This window comes from Pipistrellus kuhlii, unplaced genomic scaffold (assembly GCF_014108245.1).
Source record: "Pipistrellus kuhlii isolate mPipKuh1 unplaced genomic scaffold, mPipKuh1.p scaffold_m20_p_1, whole genome shotgun sequence".
Classification (NCBI taxonomy): domain Eukaryota; kingdom Metazoa; phylum Chordata; class Mammalia; order Chiroptera; family Vespertilionidae; genus Pipistrellus; species Pipistrellus kuhlii.
The window spans coordinates 31,288,987-31,309,262 of NW_023425404.1; the positions used below are offsets into that span (position 1 = coordinate 31,288,987).

Genomic DNA, 20,276 nt, shown 5'->3' on the forward strand with positions numbered 1-20,276 from the left:
GGGTCACCAGGGGGCGTGGCTGGCCTGCAAACCATCACAGGCCCCTCACTCAGGCTGCCCATGCCCCAACGGAACCCCCACCCTGATCCAGGAAACCCTTCAGGGCAAACCAGCTGGCCCCCACCCATGCACCAGGCCTATATCCTATCTAATAAAAGAGTACTATGCAGATTGACCATCACTCCAAAACACAATAGCTGCCCCCATGTGAACACAAGATGGCCAGCAGGGGAGGGCAGTTGAGAGGGACCGGGCCTGCAAGGAAGGGCAGTTGGAGGCGATCAACCCTGCAGGGAAGGGCAGTTAGGGGTAACCAGGCTGACAAAAGGAGGGAAGTTGGGAGCAAATAGGCCGGCAGGGGAGCAGTTAGACATCAATCAGGCTTGCATGGGAATGGTTAGGGGGTGATCAGGCTGGCAGGCAGAATCAGTTAGGGGCAATCAGGAAGGCAGGCAGGCGAGCAGTTGGGAGCCAGCAGTCCTGGATTGTGAGAGGGATCCCAGATTGGAGAGGGTGCAGGCTGCCCCCCCCCCATGCACAAATGTCATGCACCAGGCCTCTAGTGTGTGTGTGTATATATATGTGTGTGTGTGTGTGTGTGTGTGTGTGTGTGTGTGTGTGTGTGTATATATATATATATATATATAAAAGCCCAGCAACAGAACTGAGTTGCTATGACGTGCACTGACCACCAGGGGGCAGATGCTCAACGCAGGAGTTGCCTTCCTGTGGTCAGTGCATTCCCACAGTGGGAGAGCCAATGCTCGGCTGACCAGAATGAGCAGCACACCCACAGTAGGAGTAGCCACTCAGAGGACAGGTCCACAGCTACTTGGCTGACCAGAATGAGCAGTGCTCCCACAGCTGGAAATCCCACAGGCAACACATCCCACCAGTGCACAAATCCATGCACTGGACCTCTAGTTAATTATAAATAAGAGAAACAACTTCACAACAAAAAATGCCTTATTCCACGTGAAGTAAAATTGCCAAACTACTACAAAACTTACACAGATCATAATCATCAGAACAGCATTATGATTAATATTTACATGCAAAGTTTTTATAGTGAAATCAAGTTTAAGAAAATTCCCATATCCTCTTTAGAAAAATTTCACTAATGTACATAAAAAATACATTTCAAGATGAGAAGCATAAAAATGTACTACACAATCTTCCTGAAATTTATAGAAAGGGAAGATGAACTACTCACAAACTTCTGGCACAAAAAACTCTTAACCTCAATTATATTTTCTGGAAAAATACTGCAGTTGGGCCCTGGCTGGGTTCTTAGTTGGTTAGAGTGTCATTTTAATACCAGCATACATTTTAATACCGCCCAAATATGAAGGAAGGGAGGAAGGGAGAGAGGGAGAGAGGGAGGGAGGGAGGGAGGGAGGGAGGGAGGGAGGGAGAAATGAAGATAATAAGGAGCTATGCCAAAGTTACTGACAGTGATTTTTTTTTTAGAATTATATATTTTTTTACTTCTTTTATTAAATTATTATCTGTGTACATATTTTAACATCGCCCCCTCCTTCCATTCACACCCTCCCTCCCCAGAGTTTTGTGTCCATTGGTTGTACTTATATGCATGTATACAAGTCCTTTGGTTGATCTATTATCTCCCCCAGATCTCCCTACCCTCCCCACTGTAATTTGACAGTCTGCTTGTTGCTAGACTGTCTCTATATCTATCTTTTGGTTCGTTTATAATGTTCTTTATTATCCATAAATGAGTGAGATCATATGGTGTTTCTCTTTCATTGACTGGCTTATTTCAAGAGTGATTTTTTTTAAAAGCACAAAAATAGAAGACATGTTTAACTGTAATGTCTAAAGGACAATTTGTAAATTAACCAACAAAAAGAAATATACTATGATTATCTTAAGAGTATTTTAGCTTTTCTTGCCATTAAAAAGTGAAATGAAAAATGAGCTTATCATAATCAAAAAGACCAAACTTTTTTCAATGCCATTCCTTTAACATAGAACTAATCAAATTCCACATAATTTCTCCAAATACTAAAAAGCAGCCAATGTTCTTAAAAGTAGAAATCCAATTCTTTAATTCCTAAATCTAGAAGGCATAATTTTCCATTTGAGGATAAAAAATGTAGAGATAGGTTCTGGGACAGAGAAACAATACCTATCCCTGAATCCTAAAATGAAATAAATGCAAGCATATTGCCTAGTATGGAAGAAATGCCACAAAAAGGCCTTTTAAAAATCTGTTCAATCAACTCCTATTCAATTCCCAAAGTTCCCCTAGTAACAAAACCGCAGTATTTTTTTGATTAATTAAATTTGAGAAAAATATCAATTTGCTACTCCATTTATTTATGAATTCATCAGCTTCTTGTATCGGCTTTGATCAGGAATCAAACCAATAAAAGCCTTGGCATATGGGAATGACACTCTAACCAACTAAGAACCCAGCCAGGGCCCAACTGCAGTATTTTTCCACAAAATATAATTGAGGTGATATTTTTTAAACTTCAAATTTTACTTATTTTAACATAGTTACCTGCTTAGACATCATCAATCAAAATCCCAAAATAAAAACTACTACTAAGAAGTAATCTGACGTAGCTTCACATGAAAGAGCTCCAATTTATAATAGAATACCCTAAATCAGCATTTTCCAAATTAGGTTCATAATGCTAATAGATATTCAGAGAAATAGGATTCTGTGACAAAACAAATTCAAGAAATTCAAGATTTATAACTCCCTGCCATGCCCTCCCTTCTCAAATCATTAAAGGTCACAAGAAGTGCAGCAGAAAAATGATAACTTTACATCTAACATTTTGCAAATTTAATAAGCCACAAAACCCTTCTTTATTATTATCTCTGTTTTCAACTCATTTCTTAGCACTTCACAAAAATAATTAGGGAAAAAAATTATAAGATCTTCAAGTTTTTCAGGATTTCCACTTTATGCCTGTTGTTCTAGCAAAATTATTAAAAGCACTCTTCTACTTTTTTTCTCTCATCTTTTTAAATTAAGGTATTATATGTGTACATACCTTACCAACCCCCCCCCCCTTCTTCCACTTCTAACAGTGTCCCAGTTTAGATGATAAATTATATGGTTACCCTAAAATTAATACTATAGCCCAGTCAGCATGGCTCAGTCGTTGAACACTAACCTATGAACCAGGAGGTCATTATTTCAATTCCTGTCAGGGCACATGTCCTAGTTGCAGGCTCCATCCCCAGTTTAGGGTGTGGTGTGCAGGAGGCAGCCAATCAATGATTCTCTTTCATCTGATGTTTCTAACTCTCCTTCTCCTTTCTTCTCTGAAGTAAATAAAAAATATATACATACATACATACATACATACATACTATAAAACTAAACACATTATTTAACATGTGAACTACCTTTACCAAATGTTACTGCATGTAGTTAAAATATGTAAATGATAAATCGTTTTCCCAAACTTCTGAAAGAATTTTCCACCAGCAATCCTACATACAGTTTCAAAATACTCTTGACTACTGAATTCTCACTAACTGAACTCACAAACCAGAGATTTTAGACAGTAAAAGATATCTGTATTTGCCTAATTTTTTAAGAGTATGTTATACCTAATTGTAACATAAGGACAACTCTTGAGGACATTAAAGCAATCCATGAAAGATGTTTAAAACACATTTTTAAAAAATTATTCCAGGCCTTAATTGTGAGAGTTCCCCAGAATGCTTGACTGTTTTTCACTCCTGAGTGACTTCATCTATCCCAAGGCTTCAAAATGCCATTTCTAAAGTCCTAACAGCAAATCTTTATTTCCAGCTTAGTCTTTGTCTCCTGAATTACAATTGCACTTCTACTAAACACCTCTATGTCCCAGAAGTACTCAATATATTCAAACCTAACATATCAAATTTCTCTCAAAACTTCCAGCCACCTAACCAGTTGATCAAGCCAGAAAATTCACCACCACCTTCTTTCACTCACATCTATCAAGTCAAATCAATCCTACCTCCTTGAAATGCCCAAGCCCCCTACTACCACTTTAATTCCGACTATCTTGATCTCTTCCCTAGAAGCCTGCAAGGGATTCAAACGTTCTCCCTGACTCCAATATTGTTCTCCAAGTCAATTCTCCATACTAGTGATCTTTCTAAAATATATACCTGATCATGATTACTCAAATGCACTCAGGATATAAAGGCAAATTTCTTAGCATGGCCTATGACAGTGGTCGGCAAACTCATTAGTCAACAGAGTGGCAAACCGCAGCTGGTGAGTCGCAGTTTGCTGACCACTGGCCTAAGATATAATACACAACCCAGTCTCAGCCACTGCCACTAATTCTCTTAACTAGCTCTCCATGCTCCAGAATTTTTACAAACATGATGCTATTTTAGCAAGTAACTCTTCTCATTATCATCCCAACCTTTTTCTAGCTAACTCCAACTCACCCAGGTCTCAGCCTAGATGCCATCACCTTTGGGAAAGCTTCATTTGTTTCTTCCCTACCTCTACATTTCCTGAAATTTGGGAAGAGTTTGGAACTTTTCATTCTTTGAGGGTTAATAATAAAATTATTTAAATTATGCTGAGAAGACTCTGGGCAGAATTATATAATGTCCTTATTTTGGGAAGACAGTTTTTTTCAGAAGCAAAAAAATCAATAAAATATATTTTTAAAAATAAAGATATTTTAAAAAATATTCTATTAATTTTCTACAGAGAGGAAAGGAGAGAGATAGAGTCAGAAACATCAATGAGAGAGAAACATCAACCAGCTGCCTCCTGCACACCTCGCACTGGGGATGTGCCCGCAATCAAAGTACATACCCTTGACCAGAATCGAACCTGGGACCCCTCAGTCTGCAGGCCGACGTTCTATCCACTGAGCCAAACAAGTTTCAGCAATAAAAAAAATTATTTTTTAAAATATACTAGGTGCCAGGCCAAAGTGGCTATGAGCCAGGAGGTCATGGTCATGGTTCAACTCCCAGTCAGGTACATGCCCAGGTTGTGGGCTCAATCCCCAGAGGGGGGGGGGACTTGCAGAAGGTAGCTGACCAATCATCTCTCCCATCATTGATGATTCCAATTCTCTCCCTCTCCTTTCCTTTCTGAAATATATATATATATATATATATATATATATATAAGCATATGTTTGCATATATGTTTTAAAAGTATATATATATATATACTTTAAAAAAAAGTATATATATATATATATATATATATATATATATATATATACACACACACACACACACACACTTTTTAAAAAAGAAATACAGAAGTTGAAGTTTTCAAACAAATCTAAAGTAAGGTAGAAAGAAACTAAGAGTTTTATAATCTCTAGATTCATAATCTGTATGTCCCAGGTTAATCTCACAAGAGGAAAAGGAAGAAAACAAAATATGATTAAAAAAATAGGCTAAATACAAATCCATCATCTTAAAACATATGGTAAGAGCTAATAAAATCTGAAGTAATTATTGGCTAAAATTAATTATGGAGCACACCTGTATGGATTTTTTTATTCACCCAAACTATTTCTACCCCCCTACTATGGGGGATGGGTGGGTAGAAGGCAATCAAAGATTGAGACATAATCTTGACAAAATAAAAAGTTATACAACTCCCACACCATTATTAAAGTATTTGGAGCTCATTCTTCAATGCAAGCCATTACTGTTTAGAGATGCAAGATACAATTAAGCACCTTCTCTTAGCAAACTTGTCTTGTAAACGGATCACTATCATCTATAAGTAAACTATTTTTTCTCTTAAATTATAAGAAATACCATGGGTAAGAAGGTAAAAGCGATATTCCCATTTTAAACTACTGACTCCTGGTCCTGACTTGAGCCTCAGTTGGTTGGAGCATTGTCCCCCAGAAGGTGGGGGCTGGGGTCCATTCCTCCTCAGGGCATATACCTAGGTTGTGGGTTCAGGTTTGATTCCTGGTCAATTTCTATCCCTAGTTGAGGACATGCAGGAGGCAACTGATGGATGATGTTCCTCTCTCACATCATGATTGTTTCTCTTCCCCCCCCCTCCCTCTCTCTCTCTCTCTTCTCCCCCCCCCCCATTAAAGTAAAGAAATAAACCACAGACTCCTGTATCTGCACTGTGAATCTTATATTAAAGAAATGTTCAGCCCTAACTGATTGCTCAGTAGGGCATCAGCCTGCAGACAGCATGGTTGCAGGTTCAGTTCCAGTCAAGAATACATACCTGGGTTGCAGGTTCGATCCTTGGCCATGGTCTGGATGTGTGCAGGAGGCAACTAATCAAAGTGTCTCACTCACATCAATGTTCCTATCCCTCTGTCTCTCCCCTTTCCTTCTACTCTCTCTAAAAATCAATGAAAAAAATATCCTCAGATGAGGGTTACAAAAAAAAAAAGTTCAGATTTTCAAAGGTTTCGCTCTCTGGACTCTTCTAGTTTTGAACAAAAAACATTGATTAAATTTAGACTTGCTGTGATAGAAATTAAAATTGAAAAAATTTTAAATGTTCATTATCATTTAAAAATAATAATAAACTCATTACTTGTTAACATAAATCATATACTAACTTTGAAAAAACTATATTCCAAAAAACAACAAAAAATTGCTGGAAGGTTGTCACTGTTTTTGCATTTTTGCAAATCTCTTTAATGTCTGATTCTCATATCCACTTTTGCAATCAATCTGCAGCATTAGATTTTTTAAATTTATCTTTATTTTATATTTTTATTGATTTCAGAGAGGAAGGGAAAGGAAGAAATAGAAACATCAATGATAACACAGTATCATGCCTCCTGCCCATTCCCAACTGGGGATGGAGCCTGACCTCCTTATTCATAGGTCGACACTTAACCACTGAGTCACACTGGCAGGGCTGCATTAGATTTTGATCAAAATACTGAATGAAAAAAACCTCAGCCTCCTACAAAGAACTGTGGCTATTCTTTGATCCTTCACTAAAACTCAACAAATGGGACTTTCTTAAGGCTGATACAATAGCAATATGGAATCTAAAAACCCTATCTATGAACATTTCCTACTCTGATATATCGAAATCCACAGGTCTATCTTCCATTTCCAATGGCTCTTTTTAACTCAGGAATAATTTGTGATACCGTGCAGTGGTTATTTAGAAAATACTGGTTCACTGAATTACATGATCCTTTAAAATGTTGACACTTTTCAACACAACTTCACTATATCACATTCATTACTACCAACATTAATTGTATATTAAAGAAGAAAAAAAAGCTTAGTATTGGGAAGCTGTCAAACTCAAGAGTAGCAACAAATATAGTCAGTTGTTTTTCTTGCAGGGACACAAGCTCACTCTAGTTTTGAGAAAATGTCTGCTGAGTACCAAAGTCCAAATAACTATACTGTCAGTTTTGAGTTCTTTCAAGTAACAATGGTGTTTCAGAAAAATAAAACGGGGAATTCAGTTTGCAACTCAAAACAATTGCACAAATGCTTCTCCTCTAAATAACCATTGTTTTTCAGTATTTAACAGAAATGCTTTACTCATACTTTACATTTCATCATTAAGCACAGTATCAAAAAGACATGAATTCAAGGGTCAAGATTTAATGAAATTAACACTTTTATTACTTCATGGAAGACATTCCATGTGAAGCTGGATTTTTTTTTAACTGAGAGTGCATAGTGGTAAAGAACACAATGACTACCAATAAGTTCAATTTGGTGCCACTGCCGTATTAACTCATGCTAATGTGCAAGGCAGCTTTACCCCTCATTGCTTTTGCACCAACAGTACAAATATCTTAAAATATGTGGTAAGAGCTAATAAAATCTGAAGAAATTATTGGCTAAAATTAATTATGGAACACACCTGTATGGATTTTTTTATTCACCCAAACTAGGAGGCAACTGCTAATAATATCTTGGTATTATTATGTTGAGCCCTTAGGATCAACAGGGGTCCACAAACCATATTTTGTTAACAGCTAGACTAGAGGAAAGAAATTCAGAAAACAGTAAGATAAGGCATAACTCAAAGGCTGATGGCCTAGAGGAGGGAATAAGGGATAAAAAACAGGAAAACAGAGTCCTTAGAAAGGACTGTAGAAGATCCTAGGTTTGGCAGGCAGATTTCAAAACTGATATTTCCTCGGGAGGCGCCATAGTACAGCTCTCCCGATGGGCCTGTAAATAGCCCAGCCTTGTCCACATAGGGCTTCAGGCAGTTGGCAGGCAACCTGTTCTACAACCAGTCTATAAAGAGAACTAATTATAGGGGAGGAAAAAATGAGATTTTGGTTATCTTAAGTAATAATATACCCAGCATATTTGACTCGGGAGCAGATCCTTTTTTAAAAAAAAACTGTTTTAGATTTACAGACATTGAGAGTTCCCACATACTCAACACCCAATATCCCCAACTAACATTTTACATTAACATGAACCAATATTGATACATTATGAAAGTCTATTTTATTCATATTTCCTTTTTTTTTTATATTTTATTGATTTTTTTACAGAGAGGAAGGGCGAGAGATAGAGAGCTAGAAACGTCGATGAGAGAGAAACATCGACCAGCCGCCTCCTGCACACCCCCCACCAGGAATGTGCCCACAATCAATGTACATGCCCTTGACCGGAATCGAACCTGGGACCCCTCAGTCCGCAGACCGACGCTCCACCACTAAGCCAAACAGGTTAAGGCCATATTTCCTTTTTTATTTTACTTTTTTCTGTTCTAAGATCCCATCCAAGATGTCATATTGCCATGTCTCCTTAGGCTCCTCTAAGCTGTGGCAGTTCTGATCATTTTAACACTCCTCTATATGACAATTCTTCTCAATAATAACTAAATAAAACAAATAAAGTCAATGGCCAGGGGGAAAAAAGGCAGTAAGAACTTTCTTTTACTGAGCTTCATATATACAGTCATGTCAAGTAAAATTGGTATTCCATTAAAAAAGCAGCTAGTTCAGCCCAGCTGGCATGGCTCAGTGGTTCAACATCAACCTATGAACCAAGAGGTTATAGTTCCACTCCCGGTCACAGCACATGCTGGATTGCAAGCTCGATCTCCATCATGCAGGAGGCAGCCAATCAATGATTCTTTCTCATCAATGATATTTCTCTCTCTCTCTCTCTCTCTTCCTCTCCCTCTCTGAAATCAGTAACTTTTTTAAAGCAACTAGTTCAGCATGCAACTCCTACAATTGCACAGCTTCTTTTCCTTGGGTTAACCATAAGATTTGGTATTTAGTAAACGTGCTTTGCAAGTACTTTCCATTTCATCACAAAAAATATTTTCTAAAGTGTAATCAAATATTGAGACATTATAAAACTAGTGTTATTGGTTCATTAAGAAATTAAAATGTAACTGGCATTTACATTTTAATTTCAAGTGCAAAGTGATATTCTAAACTTGTACAGTTTAGTGCCACTACCTTAATTCCTGCTAAGACATCAGCAAGTTTACCTACCATTAAGACTGCAAATGTCAGTATAGTAAATAATGCTTTATTATATTAGGAAAATAGTTTTGACCTAGAGGACTCCCAGAAAGAGTATGGAGAACCACCAGGGGACTAGAAAATATACTTTGAGAACCACTGTAATAGCTGATACATTACTTGTATGATTAAAAAAAGATGTTTGCCCGACCAGCATGGCTCAGTAGTTGAGCACCGACCCATGAACCAGGAGGTCACAGTTCAATTCCCTGAACAGGTTATGGGCTCGATTTCCCTTCCTCTATGAAATAAATATATATATATATATATATATATATATATATATATATATATATATGTATTTTAAAAAAGGTAATGTTTTAATAAATATTCCCTCAAACAAGTGTTTAAATAAATACACACATATACTTGGAGATACACTCAACATATAATGAATGATAGTATAATAAATACACCACAATAACAAATAATTACCAACTACCTATCATAAGCTAGGCCCTGAGCTAGATGCATTCTACATTTGCTTTTTTGGGTAACTTATAGAAGCCCATAGACTAGAATTATTTTTTAAATGAAAAAATTATTCATCCTAAAATCTCCAGATTTTTTTAAAAATTAGGCCTATATGACTACAAAAAAAAGCCTTAAAATGCTCCAAAGTACAAGATAGCATGTTAAATTCTATTTTAAGCACTATGCCATGAAGCTAAAACAGGCATGCTCACATTCAAAAACCCAAATACAAAATGAACTTATTTGGCTGTGTCCTGCCAGAACCCCATAAAAAGCCTACATTCCATCTCTCCTCAACCCAACAACCTTTACCTGTAACAGTTTTCATTCCTATTTTTAAGTAAAACTCCAGTATTAAGACTATAGAGGTTACACTAAATGCAGCAACTATTTTTAAAATTGATATAACTATCAAAACAAGAATTTTTAGACATACATTGGTAAATTCTATAAACATACACATAAAATATTTACACTGTTGTAAAGAGTAAGACCAGCTCTCCAGCTTGGCCATATGGCTCAATGGTTGAGCATCAGCCCATGAACCAAGAGGTACTGGTTCAATTCCTGGTCAGGGCACATGCCTGGATTGCAGGCTCAATACCCAATAGGGGGTGTGCAGGAGTCAGCAGATTGATGTTTCTCCCTTTCCCTCTCCCATCCCCTTTATCTCTAAAAATCAATAAAACATATTTGAAAAGAAAAGACCAGTGCTCTCTTCGACAGAACATAAAATTGGAATGGTAGAGATTAGCATGGCCCCTGCACAAGGATGACACACTAAGTTATGAAGCATTCCATATATTCTTCATCCACTATCAATAAAAAATATATTTCTCATTAAAAAAAAGGGAATAAGACCATCTCATTTGGGAGATGTCATGGAAAGATCTTCAGTATATGTCAGTAAGCAAAAAAAGCTATAGATAGTATGATCCCATTTATGTTTTCAGAAAATGTTTATGTATAAGTACACTCATTTAATAAATACTGATTTCCTTCTATGCACTTAATTTGTTATGGATCTAGACATACACACACACAATGTTATAAATATTATACAGAGGTACATAATTAAAAGCCCATAAAGGAAAATGAATAGTTCATATACAAGACTACATATTACACTAGGGATCCAGTGTACACATTTGTGCACCTTGAAAGGAACTGTGGGCCATGAGGCTGCAGTGGGCACAGGGGTGGGTCTCAGACTATTCTCCATGCCCCCGCCTAGCATTACCATCGCGGCCTCACTCCCGCTGCTACCCACTCACCTGCTCCCTCATCCCTGCCACTTGCCATGTCCCCCATACACACGCCCCCCCGGTGGTCAGCACACATCATAGCAACCGGATGTTCAGTTGTTCCACCATTCAGTCTATTTGTATATTAACCTTTTATTATATAGGAGGATATCTCCATTTATAAGAACTTTCTGAATTAGGTAAATCTACAGAGACAGAATGTAATAGCTGTCTGAAGGTGAGTTGAGTTGTGGGAAATAGGAGTGATAGCTGAAGGGTACATGATTTATTTGGGGGTTAAGAAAAATATTCTAAAATTGTGATGATGGTTGCACAACTTGTAAATATGTTAAAAACCATTGGGGGGGGGGTTTAATACTGTATGTATGCATTATATGTATGCGTATAAGCATAACCAATGGACACAGACACCAGGGAGGTGAGGGCATGAGGGGGGTGGTGATTTGGGAGACAATGGGGAGATAAGGACACATATGTAATACCTTAATCAATAAAGGAAAAAAAAAGTGATGCAACAAAAAAGTCAATCAAAAGGGCCACATCCACTTGAAGTTACCCTCAAATAAACCCAGGAGCCTAAGGGGGAAAAAAAACCCAAAACATTTGGCCCTAGCCAGTTTGGCTCAATGGGTAGAGAACGTCAGCCTGTGGACCAAAGGGTCCTGGGTTCGACTGAGGTCAAGGGCACATACCTCGGTTGCAGGATCCTCTCAGGCTGGGCTCTGGTCAGGGCATGTACAGAAGGCAACCAATCGTGTTTCTGTCACATCGGTATCTGTCTTTCCCCTCTCTTCCACTCTCTCTAAAAATGAAAAGATATCCTCAGGTAAGGATTGGAAAAAAAAAACCAAAAAACACAAAACACCATTGCCCGGTGAGTGTGGCTCAGTGATTGGGCATCGATCTATGAACCGGGAGGTCACAGTCCGATTCCAGGGTTATGGGCTCGGTCCCCAGCAGGGTGTGTGCAGGAAGCACCCAATGATTCTTTCTCATCATTGTTGTTTCTCTCTCTTTCTCATCCTTACTTTCTGAAATAAATAAAAAACATGTTTTTTAAAAAATTAATGTTATTTACTGCTATATCACTGCAATGAGAAATATATTCATTTATTATTTATATAAGGCAAAGATATATAAATAAATCTAAAATAGTCTTTCATAAAGTATTGTTGATTTAATGTTATGCATATTCATCTAAGAAGCAGGCATAAAAAAAGCGTAAAGATATATAACCCTATCTCAGAACATTTACAATTTAGACTGACAAATAGACATGTACATTAGCCCTCTCACTAACAAATATCTTGAATATAATTTGATCATTTGATAAATATATCTTAAGCACCTACTGTGTCGACAGGGAAGGGGGAACAGATGATGAGAATGGAACGGTATAGAAAACAGAAAACTGTTCAACAAAAAGAAGCAAACTAATAGCTCTGGCTTTAAGTTAAGGACTTTGCCATAAGTAAGGGAGACAAAACATACAAAGTAGATTGGGATCAGTCTATAGAAAATCTTTAAGACCAAAATGAGGATGGAAAGCCACTGGAATGACAGGATGAATGACAGGATGACATTTTGGGAAAATTAACCTGGCAAGTGGGGAACTGAAAGTGGAGAATAGCGGGAAGGATAAGAAAGAAATGAAGTTTTTAAAAATAAGAACATTTGTTAATAGTCATGTGTTAGTGATATTTCAAATTTACTAATTAATGTTCAAAGTGTTTTGTTTGCTTGACCTAAGGTTAAGAAGAAAAGGAAAAAAGGTGGTTCCTTAACTTTGATGAACTTTAGAAGTTCATAAGCAAAGAATGAAGTTTACCAGAAGATTCTAAGGAGAGAAGGATTTGGGGAGCTATCTTTTCATGTGATATTGAAACCAAGAGTAGAGGGAAATAAAAAACAAGGGGAGTTCCATAATTTTTAACATGAAAAGGGAAGTACAGTAACAAACATTTTATAGCAAGAGTAGTAAAAAGTGCATGGCAATTAGTACCACTATAAAATCAACTTGAGGCCCAGTGCACAAAATTCGTGCACTGGAGGGGTTTCCCTCAGCCCCACCTGCACCCTCTCACAATACAGGACCACTGGCTCCTAACTGCTCTCCTGCCTGCCTGCCTGATCATCCATAATCACTCTGCCTGCCTGCCTCATCACTTCTAACTGCTTGCATGCCTGCCTGATTGCTCCCAACCACCTCTGCCTCAGCCCCTACCACCGCAGCTTCGTCCAGAAGGACATCCGGAATGACGACTGAAAGGTGGTTCGGCTGTCTGGTCTATTAATTACCGTGTTTCCCCGAAAATAAGACATCCTCCGAAAATAAGACCTAGCGCATGGAAAGATAAGATATCCCCTGAAAATAAGACCTAGCACAACTTTGGGAGAAAAAAATTAATATTAAGACACTGTCTTATTTTCAGGGAAACAGGGTAGCATCACGCTATTATTATAAAGAGGCCCAATGCACGAAATTCATGCAAGGGGCTCAGCCCTTGCAACCCCGTTGTCTGAGGATCGATGGGCTGTCTGGTCTAATTAGCATATTACACTTTTATTATAGAAAGTAAAGGAAAGCTAAGCATTTTATATTTATCACCTATTTTTTTAAAAATCCTAATGATAACCGAAACCGGTTTGGCTCAGTGGTAGAGCGTCGGTCTGCACGACGTTTCTAGCTCTCTATCCCTCTCCCTTCCTCTCTGTAAAAAAATCAATAAAATATATATTTTTTTAAAAACCTAATGATAAAATTTGTTACATAAATTTAAGTTTAGGTGGGGAGCAAATTTGACATCAAATTTAGAGTATGTTCAATTTCACACCCTTAATTTCACCAACTGTTCCTTCTATAATGCTGTATTTTTCAGATATTGCACAAATAATCTTAATTCACATATACATATATTAATTCCTTTAACCCATAAAGGTCCCTTTGTAAAATAGAAAAATGTTTTTTTCCCCTTATTTTTTTTATTAAATTATTATCTGCGTACATATCTTACCATTGCCCCCCTCTTCCATACATACCCTCCCTCCCCAGTTCTGTGTCCATTGGTTGTACTTATATGCATGTATAAGTCCTTCGGTTGATCTATTATCTCCCCTAGATCGCCCTAACCTCCCCGCTGTAATTTGACAGTCTGCTTGTTGCTTTACTATCTTTATATATATCTTTTGGTTCATCGATTTATAATGTTATTATCCATAAATGAGTGAGGTCATGTGGTGTTTCTCTTTCATTGACTGGCTTAAAAAAAATGTTTTCATTGCCTATATAACCTTTCTCTAAAGTAGGTACCCTCCTAGAAATAATGGTACCTACCAATCTAATACTGTAGCAACACTTCTCTGAGATTAAAAATGTGCGTAAGGCAAATTCTCATTTCCAATTTCTCTAGATTAATGTTCAGCAATGCTTTTTTAAATGCCACTAAAAACAGATGAGCATCTAAAAACAAAACACAAGCCGAAACTGGTTTGGCTCAGTGGATAGAGTGTCGGCCTGCGGACTGAAGGGACCCAGGTTCGATTCCAGTCAAGGGCATGTACCTTGGTTGCGGGCACATCCCCAGTGGGGGATGTGCAGGAGGCAGCTGATCGATGTCTCTCTCTCATCCATGTTTCTAACTCTCTATCCCTCTCTCTTCCTCTCTAAAAAATCAATATATTTTAAAAAAATAAATAAAAATAAAAAGACACAAAATCTTGCAATATCTGATTATTGATATAATTTCCCAAAATCAAACATACTTGAAAATAAGTTATATATACTATTTCATAATCCATTTCATACTTTATTGAATGTTCTGATTCAGAAAAAAATGTTTGCTTATATTTATAAAATACCTGCCATCATTTAATAATTTTATGATAGATTCATAGAAACAAAAAGGTATAGACAATGAACAAGGAATTACTTATTTCATTCCCACTTCTTCTACTCAAAATACCATCTGCACTGCTCCCGAAAGCACCAAAAGGTCTGTCATATTAATATATTGAGTTAGAATAAAACATTTGCAAACTTTTATATCAGGTTATTTGTCAAGACAGTTTAAATAGCAAGAAAGTAGAAATAAATAATTTAATTGTCCAAAGATAAAAGATTAGCTGAATAAAATAGAAAGATAGACATGAAAACAGCAGATTACAAAACAAGAGTAGTGTGTTATTATTTGTGATGAATGTACAAACACATATGCTCACAGAGAGAAAAAATAACTGGATAACCCAGATGTTGACCATGATATTTCTATTGATAAGTGCTGGAATTACAGATGTTGTTTATTTTTCTGCCTACTTTTTTCACTATTCCCTGAACTTTTCCCAAGCAAAATGGTATTTCTAAAAATTAATATTTATGATTCCATAAATATTAACTCCAAAATCTTCCCTGCAAAAAAAAACACACAAAAACAAAAACAAATCACACCCCAAAATACCCTGGACAAAGAGCAAGAGGGAAAAGTATCAGCCACAACATAACTAGAATTCTTAGTAAGCAAGGCACCAGGACTAATATGGCACCTCTAAGGCAGTCTACAGTACAACATTTTGAAATCACAAACCCTAGGTTCAAGTTCTTGCCACTTTTATTTGTATGACCTTGGGCTAGTCACTTACCCTTTCTGGGCTCACTTTACTGATGAAGAGAGATACTACCTGCCTTTTCCTACCTCAAAGAACTGTTAGAAAGATCAAATGAGATAATATGATACATTATGACCTGCAAAGCACTACATAAGATTATTCAAACATATATTATAAAAACCACAAGGTGCTTAATGCCAGAGCAGAATACTTCAGAAAACACTACAACCAATTATATGAAGTAATGAGCCAGGAGTTTTGTTTGTTGATAAAGGCCACATCTCAAAAAAAAAAGGTACATCTCATCATAAACATACCAGTTTTTCAGAAACTTAAAATATTTCTTCCCAGTTCCCACTACAATCATGAGCCTTTTTTTTTTTTTAAATCCCTAGCTACCAGCAGAAAAGGGTACGAATTACACTGAACTCAAAAGCCTCAGCAAGAACCATGGAGCAGCATGTTGATGGAGTTCACTAGGAGAAACCCAAGGTTAATCAGCTATGGACTCACCACTAAACACCACAGCAATCAACAGGGATTACAAGAGACTCTTTGAAGAGAAATACAATACAATCACCCAGGAGGAAACCGTGGAAGAAAAGACAGTATTTCAAAACAATTACATTAAATACTTAAAAACTAAAGTATTCTATAAATTGTTCTTAAGTAATGTTCAGAAAAATGGTGACCTAAAACAAAAGCCATCTAAATGTGGCTCTTGACAAAAGCAAGTTATGGAGATTCAAATCAAATCCATGAATAAATTGTCAAACTTACTTGCTCCTATATGAAATAAAAGCAGGCAAATTACACCACAAAATATCAAAATTAAGTGGCTATCTCTTGAAAATGAAGAGGCAAAATATGACAACAGGGTTTACTGTCATGCTTATAATACTTATTAAAATATAATTTTAAATGTATGATTTGTCTTCCCATTGAATTCCACCATTTACTCCACTAAAATGGTAATAAATTTCTTCCTCCTTACCACTGTTCCTGTTAGCTAAAATGGCAATATAACTTGACATAAATTTTCATGCAAAAAACATAATTTTTTTAAAAATTACTTTAAGGGATACATGAAGCTGTCAGATTAACCTCCAATATCAGCTAGCCATCAGCTGCTTTTATGTTCTTAAAGATAATAAAATGCTCACTCTCTACATTCTCACAAATGTCACTTATGGGTATTCCCCTTAAACATTTCACAAATGTGCATAGAGAACTCTTTTTGATATACAGGACTCACAATTCAATTTTTATCTGCAGTATCTGTAAGTGTTGCCATTTGCACCAGATCTACAGGGGATACAGATTTATCCATTTTTAACATCTGATCTTTGCAGATTTGTTATAAACCTAAAAGGACTCATAAAAATGGGCCACGAAGAAAATAATTATTAAATGCAAATCCACAGCAAAGTGAAATGTGGGCTATAAATTAAGATAAAAAGTCACTCATTTACTCAAAGCTTCACAGATGGAAATTCATTGGAAGTACTGTATTTTCACATAAAACTTTGAAAAATCTGGGTTTTTCTTAATTCTTACTCTGACTCTTCCTACTTTATTAGAAGTAAATACTATTTACCTCCACAAATTAGAAAATGCAATTTCCAAAAGGAGAATCACTGCACAAAACATTATATAAATAAGTGCATTCAAAATAACTATGATAGGCATTACTAAGATCATCTCCCCCCCCCCTGCAAAAATAATAGCAAATGTAACCACAATCATGTATTAAGAAGATTAATACAACTATCACAGCAAAGCAATTAATCACAGCTCCTCAAAGTATTGGGCACACACAATGACAGACCAGTATGTCAAAACAGTTATAACTTGAAAAAAAATTGTACAAGAGGACCATAAAAGTAGAAAACAATTCCTCTGAAAAAAACTCAAGTAGATTTTGGAGAGAGTAAGAAAATGAGATCAATTTTAGAAAAAAATGTTTTCCCCTCAAGTGTTTTTGCGTTTATCTGATACAGGCTCGTTTTTTTTGTAAAGAGAAACTTCACCTAACAAGACTCACACTAGGGATCTGATCCATCTATCCCCAAAGGCACTTTTCTTAAAATGAGAAAGAACAAAGGAGGAAATCTCCCAGCATGTGCTTTCCATACCAGTTTCTTTGGACACCATCAGGAGTGACAATATAGCAGCACAAGCTTTTCAGCTCTCCTCTGTGGTCCATGCACAACAGAACTGATTAGCTACATTCAAAGGGGCTCCTCACAAAATAAGTACTAGAAAGCAAGAGCACATCGTGACTAGGTTTTAAGAGTAAAACTACAGAAAACATGAACTAAAGTTTTGCACTCTTTAGCTCAAGAGTTAATTACCTCCAAACATTCAAATTCCTGAGGCGTTTTCATTTTCAAATAGTTCCAAACTGGAGGGAAAAACGAAACTAACCCTTATAGACCTGCTGTCTCATCATTTGCAATCAGAAGTAGACTTCACAAGAAGTGACACTCAAAGACAGTGCCTGAATATTCAAATTTGGGAATGTTAACATTGAAAAATTATTGGTGGGGAAAGACGATCCTTCAATCTTTCAGCGAAGCTTGCTTCTGCAGAAAAACTCTCCAGAGGCTAATCTAACTAAGCATTTCGCTTTTCTGGAAGTTGTCGTTTCAGTATAACGCAGGGGGGAAATTTTTTTCTTAATGATCTTTATTACTTATAAAGAGAGGACACCACCCCCTCCCTTCAAAGATTTACAACTGCATAATCTCCATTGATAGAGATGTCAGTTCCCTGGGTCAGGATAGAACCAGCTGCTTGGACCAGAGAGGGGAGGGAGTATCGCGTTCGGAGCCTCGGAAATAACACGCGTTAGTTAAAAACTGCTCGCTGCCGCACCAAAACGACCCAAGCGGAGCCCCATTTGTCACAATCTAATCAGAAGGGTTCCATCCCCCTCCCCCAGCTGCCTGTGCAGAGGTCTGTTTGCTTGGGTAAAGAAGCCATCATCAGGTAAAGGAGACTGGGGTGGGAGGAAAAGCCCGAAAGAGGGTCCCCCCCCTCCCATCCTCCCATCCCATCCCATCCCATCCCGCGAGGCCTGAGAGCCATCGCTACAGTTGAGAGGAACGGGGGAACGTTCTATTTATGGGGGGTTGAAGTGCACGACCAGGGGAGAATCGCGTTCAAATCAACATGGCCAGCAAGATGTCCCTACAAACAAAAGGCAACAGGGGAATATAAACACGAACCGTTCACCTCCATCAGCTAGAGCATCGCCATCATGGTGTGTGTGCAGACACCCCCCGCCCCCCAAAGCCTCCTCGTACCCTCCGCACCAGCCGGAGGAGGAGGAGAGAGAGGTGCTGCCCAACCGCCGCTTCCCAATGGGAGGCTTCTTCCCCCCGCACCCCCCCATTCCCCGGGTGCCCACAATCAGAAGAGTAACGTCCCGCCCAGGCAGACTCCCCCGCGGCCCCGCAGCCGAACCCCGACGCCGCCCCGGGGTTCACCAAACTTTACCGGAGCTGCTCCCGCACCCCGCCCGCCGCCCCGGACCGCGCCGCCCGCCGCCCGCCCGCAGCCTCCTGACAGGCCGGCCGGCAGCGGGGACAGCCGAGCGCCCGGGGCGGGGGCGGCGGGCGCCGCGGAGGGGCGGGGCGGCCGGAGCCAAGTTCCCGGGGGTCTGGGGAGAGCGCTGACAGGAGCCCGGACGGCAGGGAGCAAAGAGGAAGCGGCCGCGGGAGCTCTTCCAATCCCCCTGCACCGACACCCTTACCCCGGCCCCCGCACCCCCGGGAGGGCGGGGAGGCTGGCCGGACCGGGAGGAGACCCGGCCTCGGGGGTAGCCGCAGCCCGCACCTCCGACTCCCGATCTTTTCCCCCGCCGCCCCCGCCAGGGGCGCCCACAACAATAACACGCCGGCGACGACCCGTCAGCGCCCCCGAGGCACCCGGGGCCCGCGGCCCGCCACTGTCGGGCCCCCTCCGCCGGGGCCGGGCACGCCTCTCCCCCCCTACAATTCCAGACCCCGGTGGAGGCAGGCCCGAGCGGCCCCCCAGGGCCGGGCCCATCCCCCCGGACGGCGGCGGCGCCGTCTCCGCAGCCCAATATTAGAAGTGAATTCGAGCTGCGCTTTACCTTTAGTTCCGCACTGTCCGCCATCTTGCGTCTGTCAGCGCAGGCGCACTGGACCTCGCCGGGGCCGCGGCTGGACCCGCCCTCCCGGCCCGCCTGGCCCCGCCCCGCCCCGGCCCGGTCCCGCCCCGCCGCCTCCCCGCCCACCCGCGGCCCCGCCCAGCTCCCCGGAGCTCGGAGCCCCGCCCTGAGCACGCACAGCTACGTAAGGGCCACGCACATTTAAATAATGGCGCCAAGCGGGCAGGTTTGACAGTTACTCCCCCTGTGGGCCCCCTCCCCCCGGGCCAGCGCCCCCAGGGACCGACCACCGCTAGAGGGCTGCTGGCCGGAGTCCGGCCCTCC

General features: G+C 39.5%; 1 protein-coding gene and 1 pseudogene across 2 annotated transcripts in view; one reads left to right on the forward strand and one right to left on the reverse strand.

Moving 5' to 3' along the window:
* PIAS1 (protein inhibitor of activated STAT 1) overlaps window positions 1-20,044 on the reverse strand; it is a 106,387-nt gene extending 86,343 nt beyond the window's left edge. The window contains exon 1 of one of the 2 annotated variants that reach the window (XM_036437817.2): window positions 19,935-20,044. In XM_036437817.2, coding sequence (XP_036293710.1) covers window positions 19,935-19,958 — 24 coding nt within the window. In that variant the 5' untranslated portion in view covers window positions 19,959-20,044. Of the gene's footprint in view, window positions 1-11,904; window positions 11,930-19,934 lie in introns of those variants that run through there. The other variant, XM_045581196.1, reaches the window with a different exon arrangement.
* Window positions 10,660-10,754, forward strand: LOC118710080 (annotated as a pseudogene).
* Window positions 20,045-20,276: the final 232 nt, after the last annotated feature.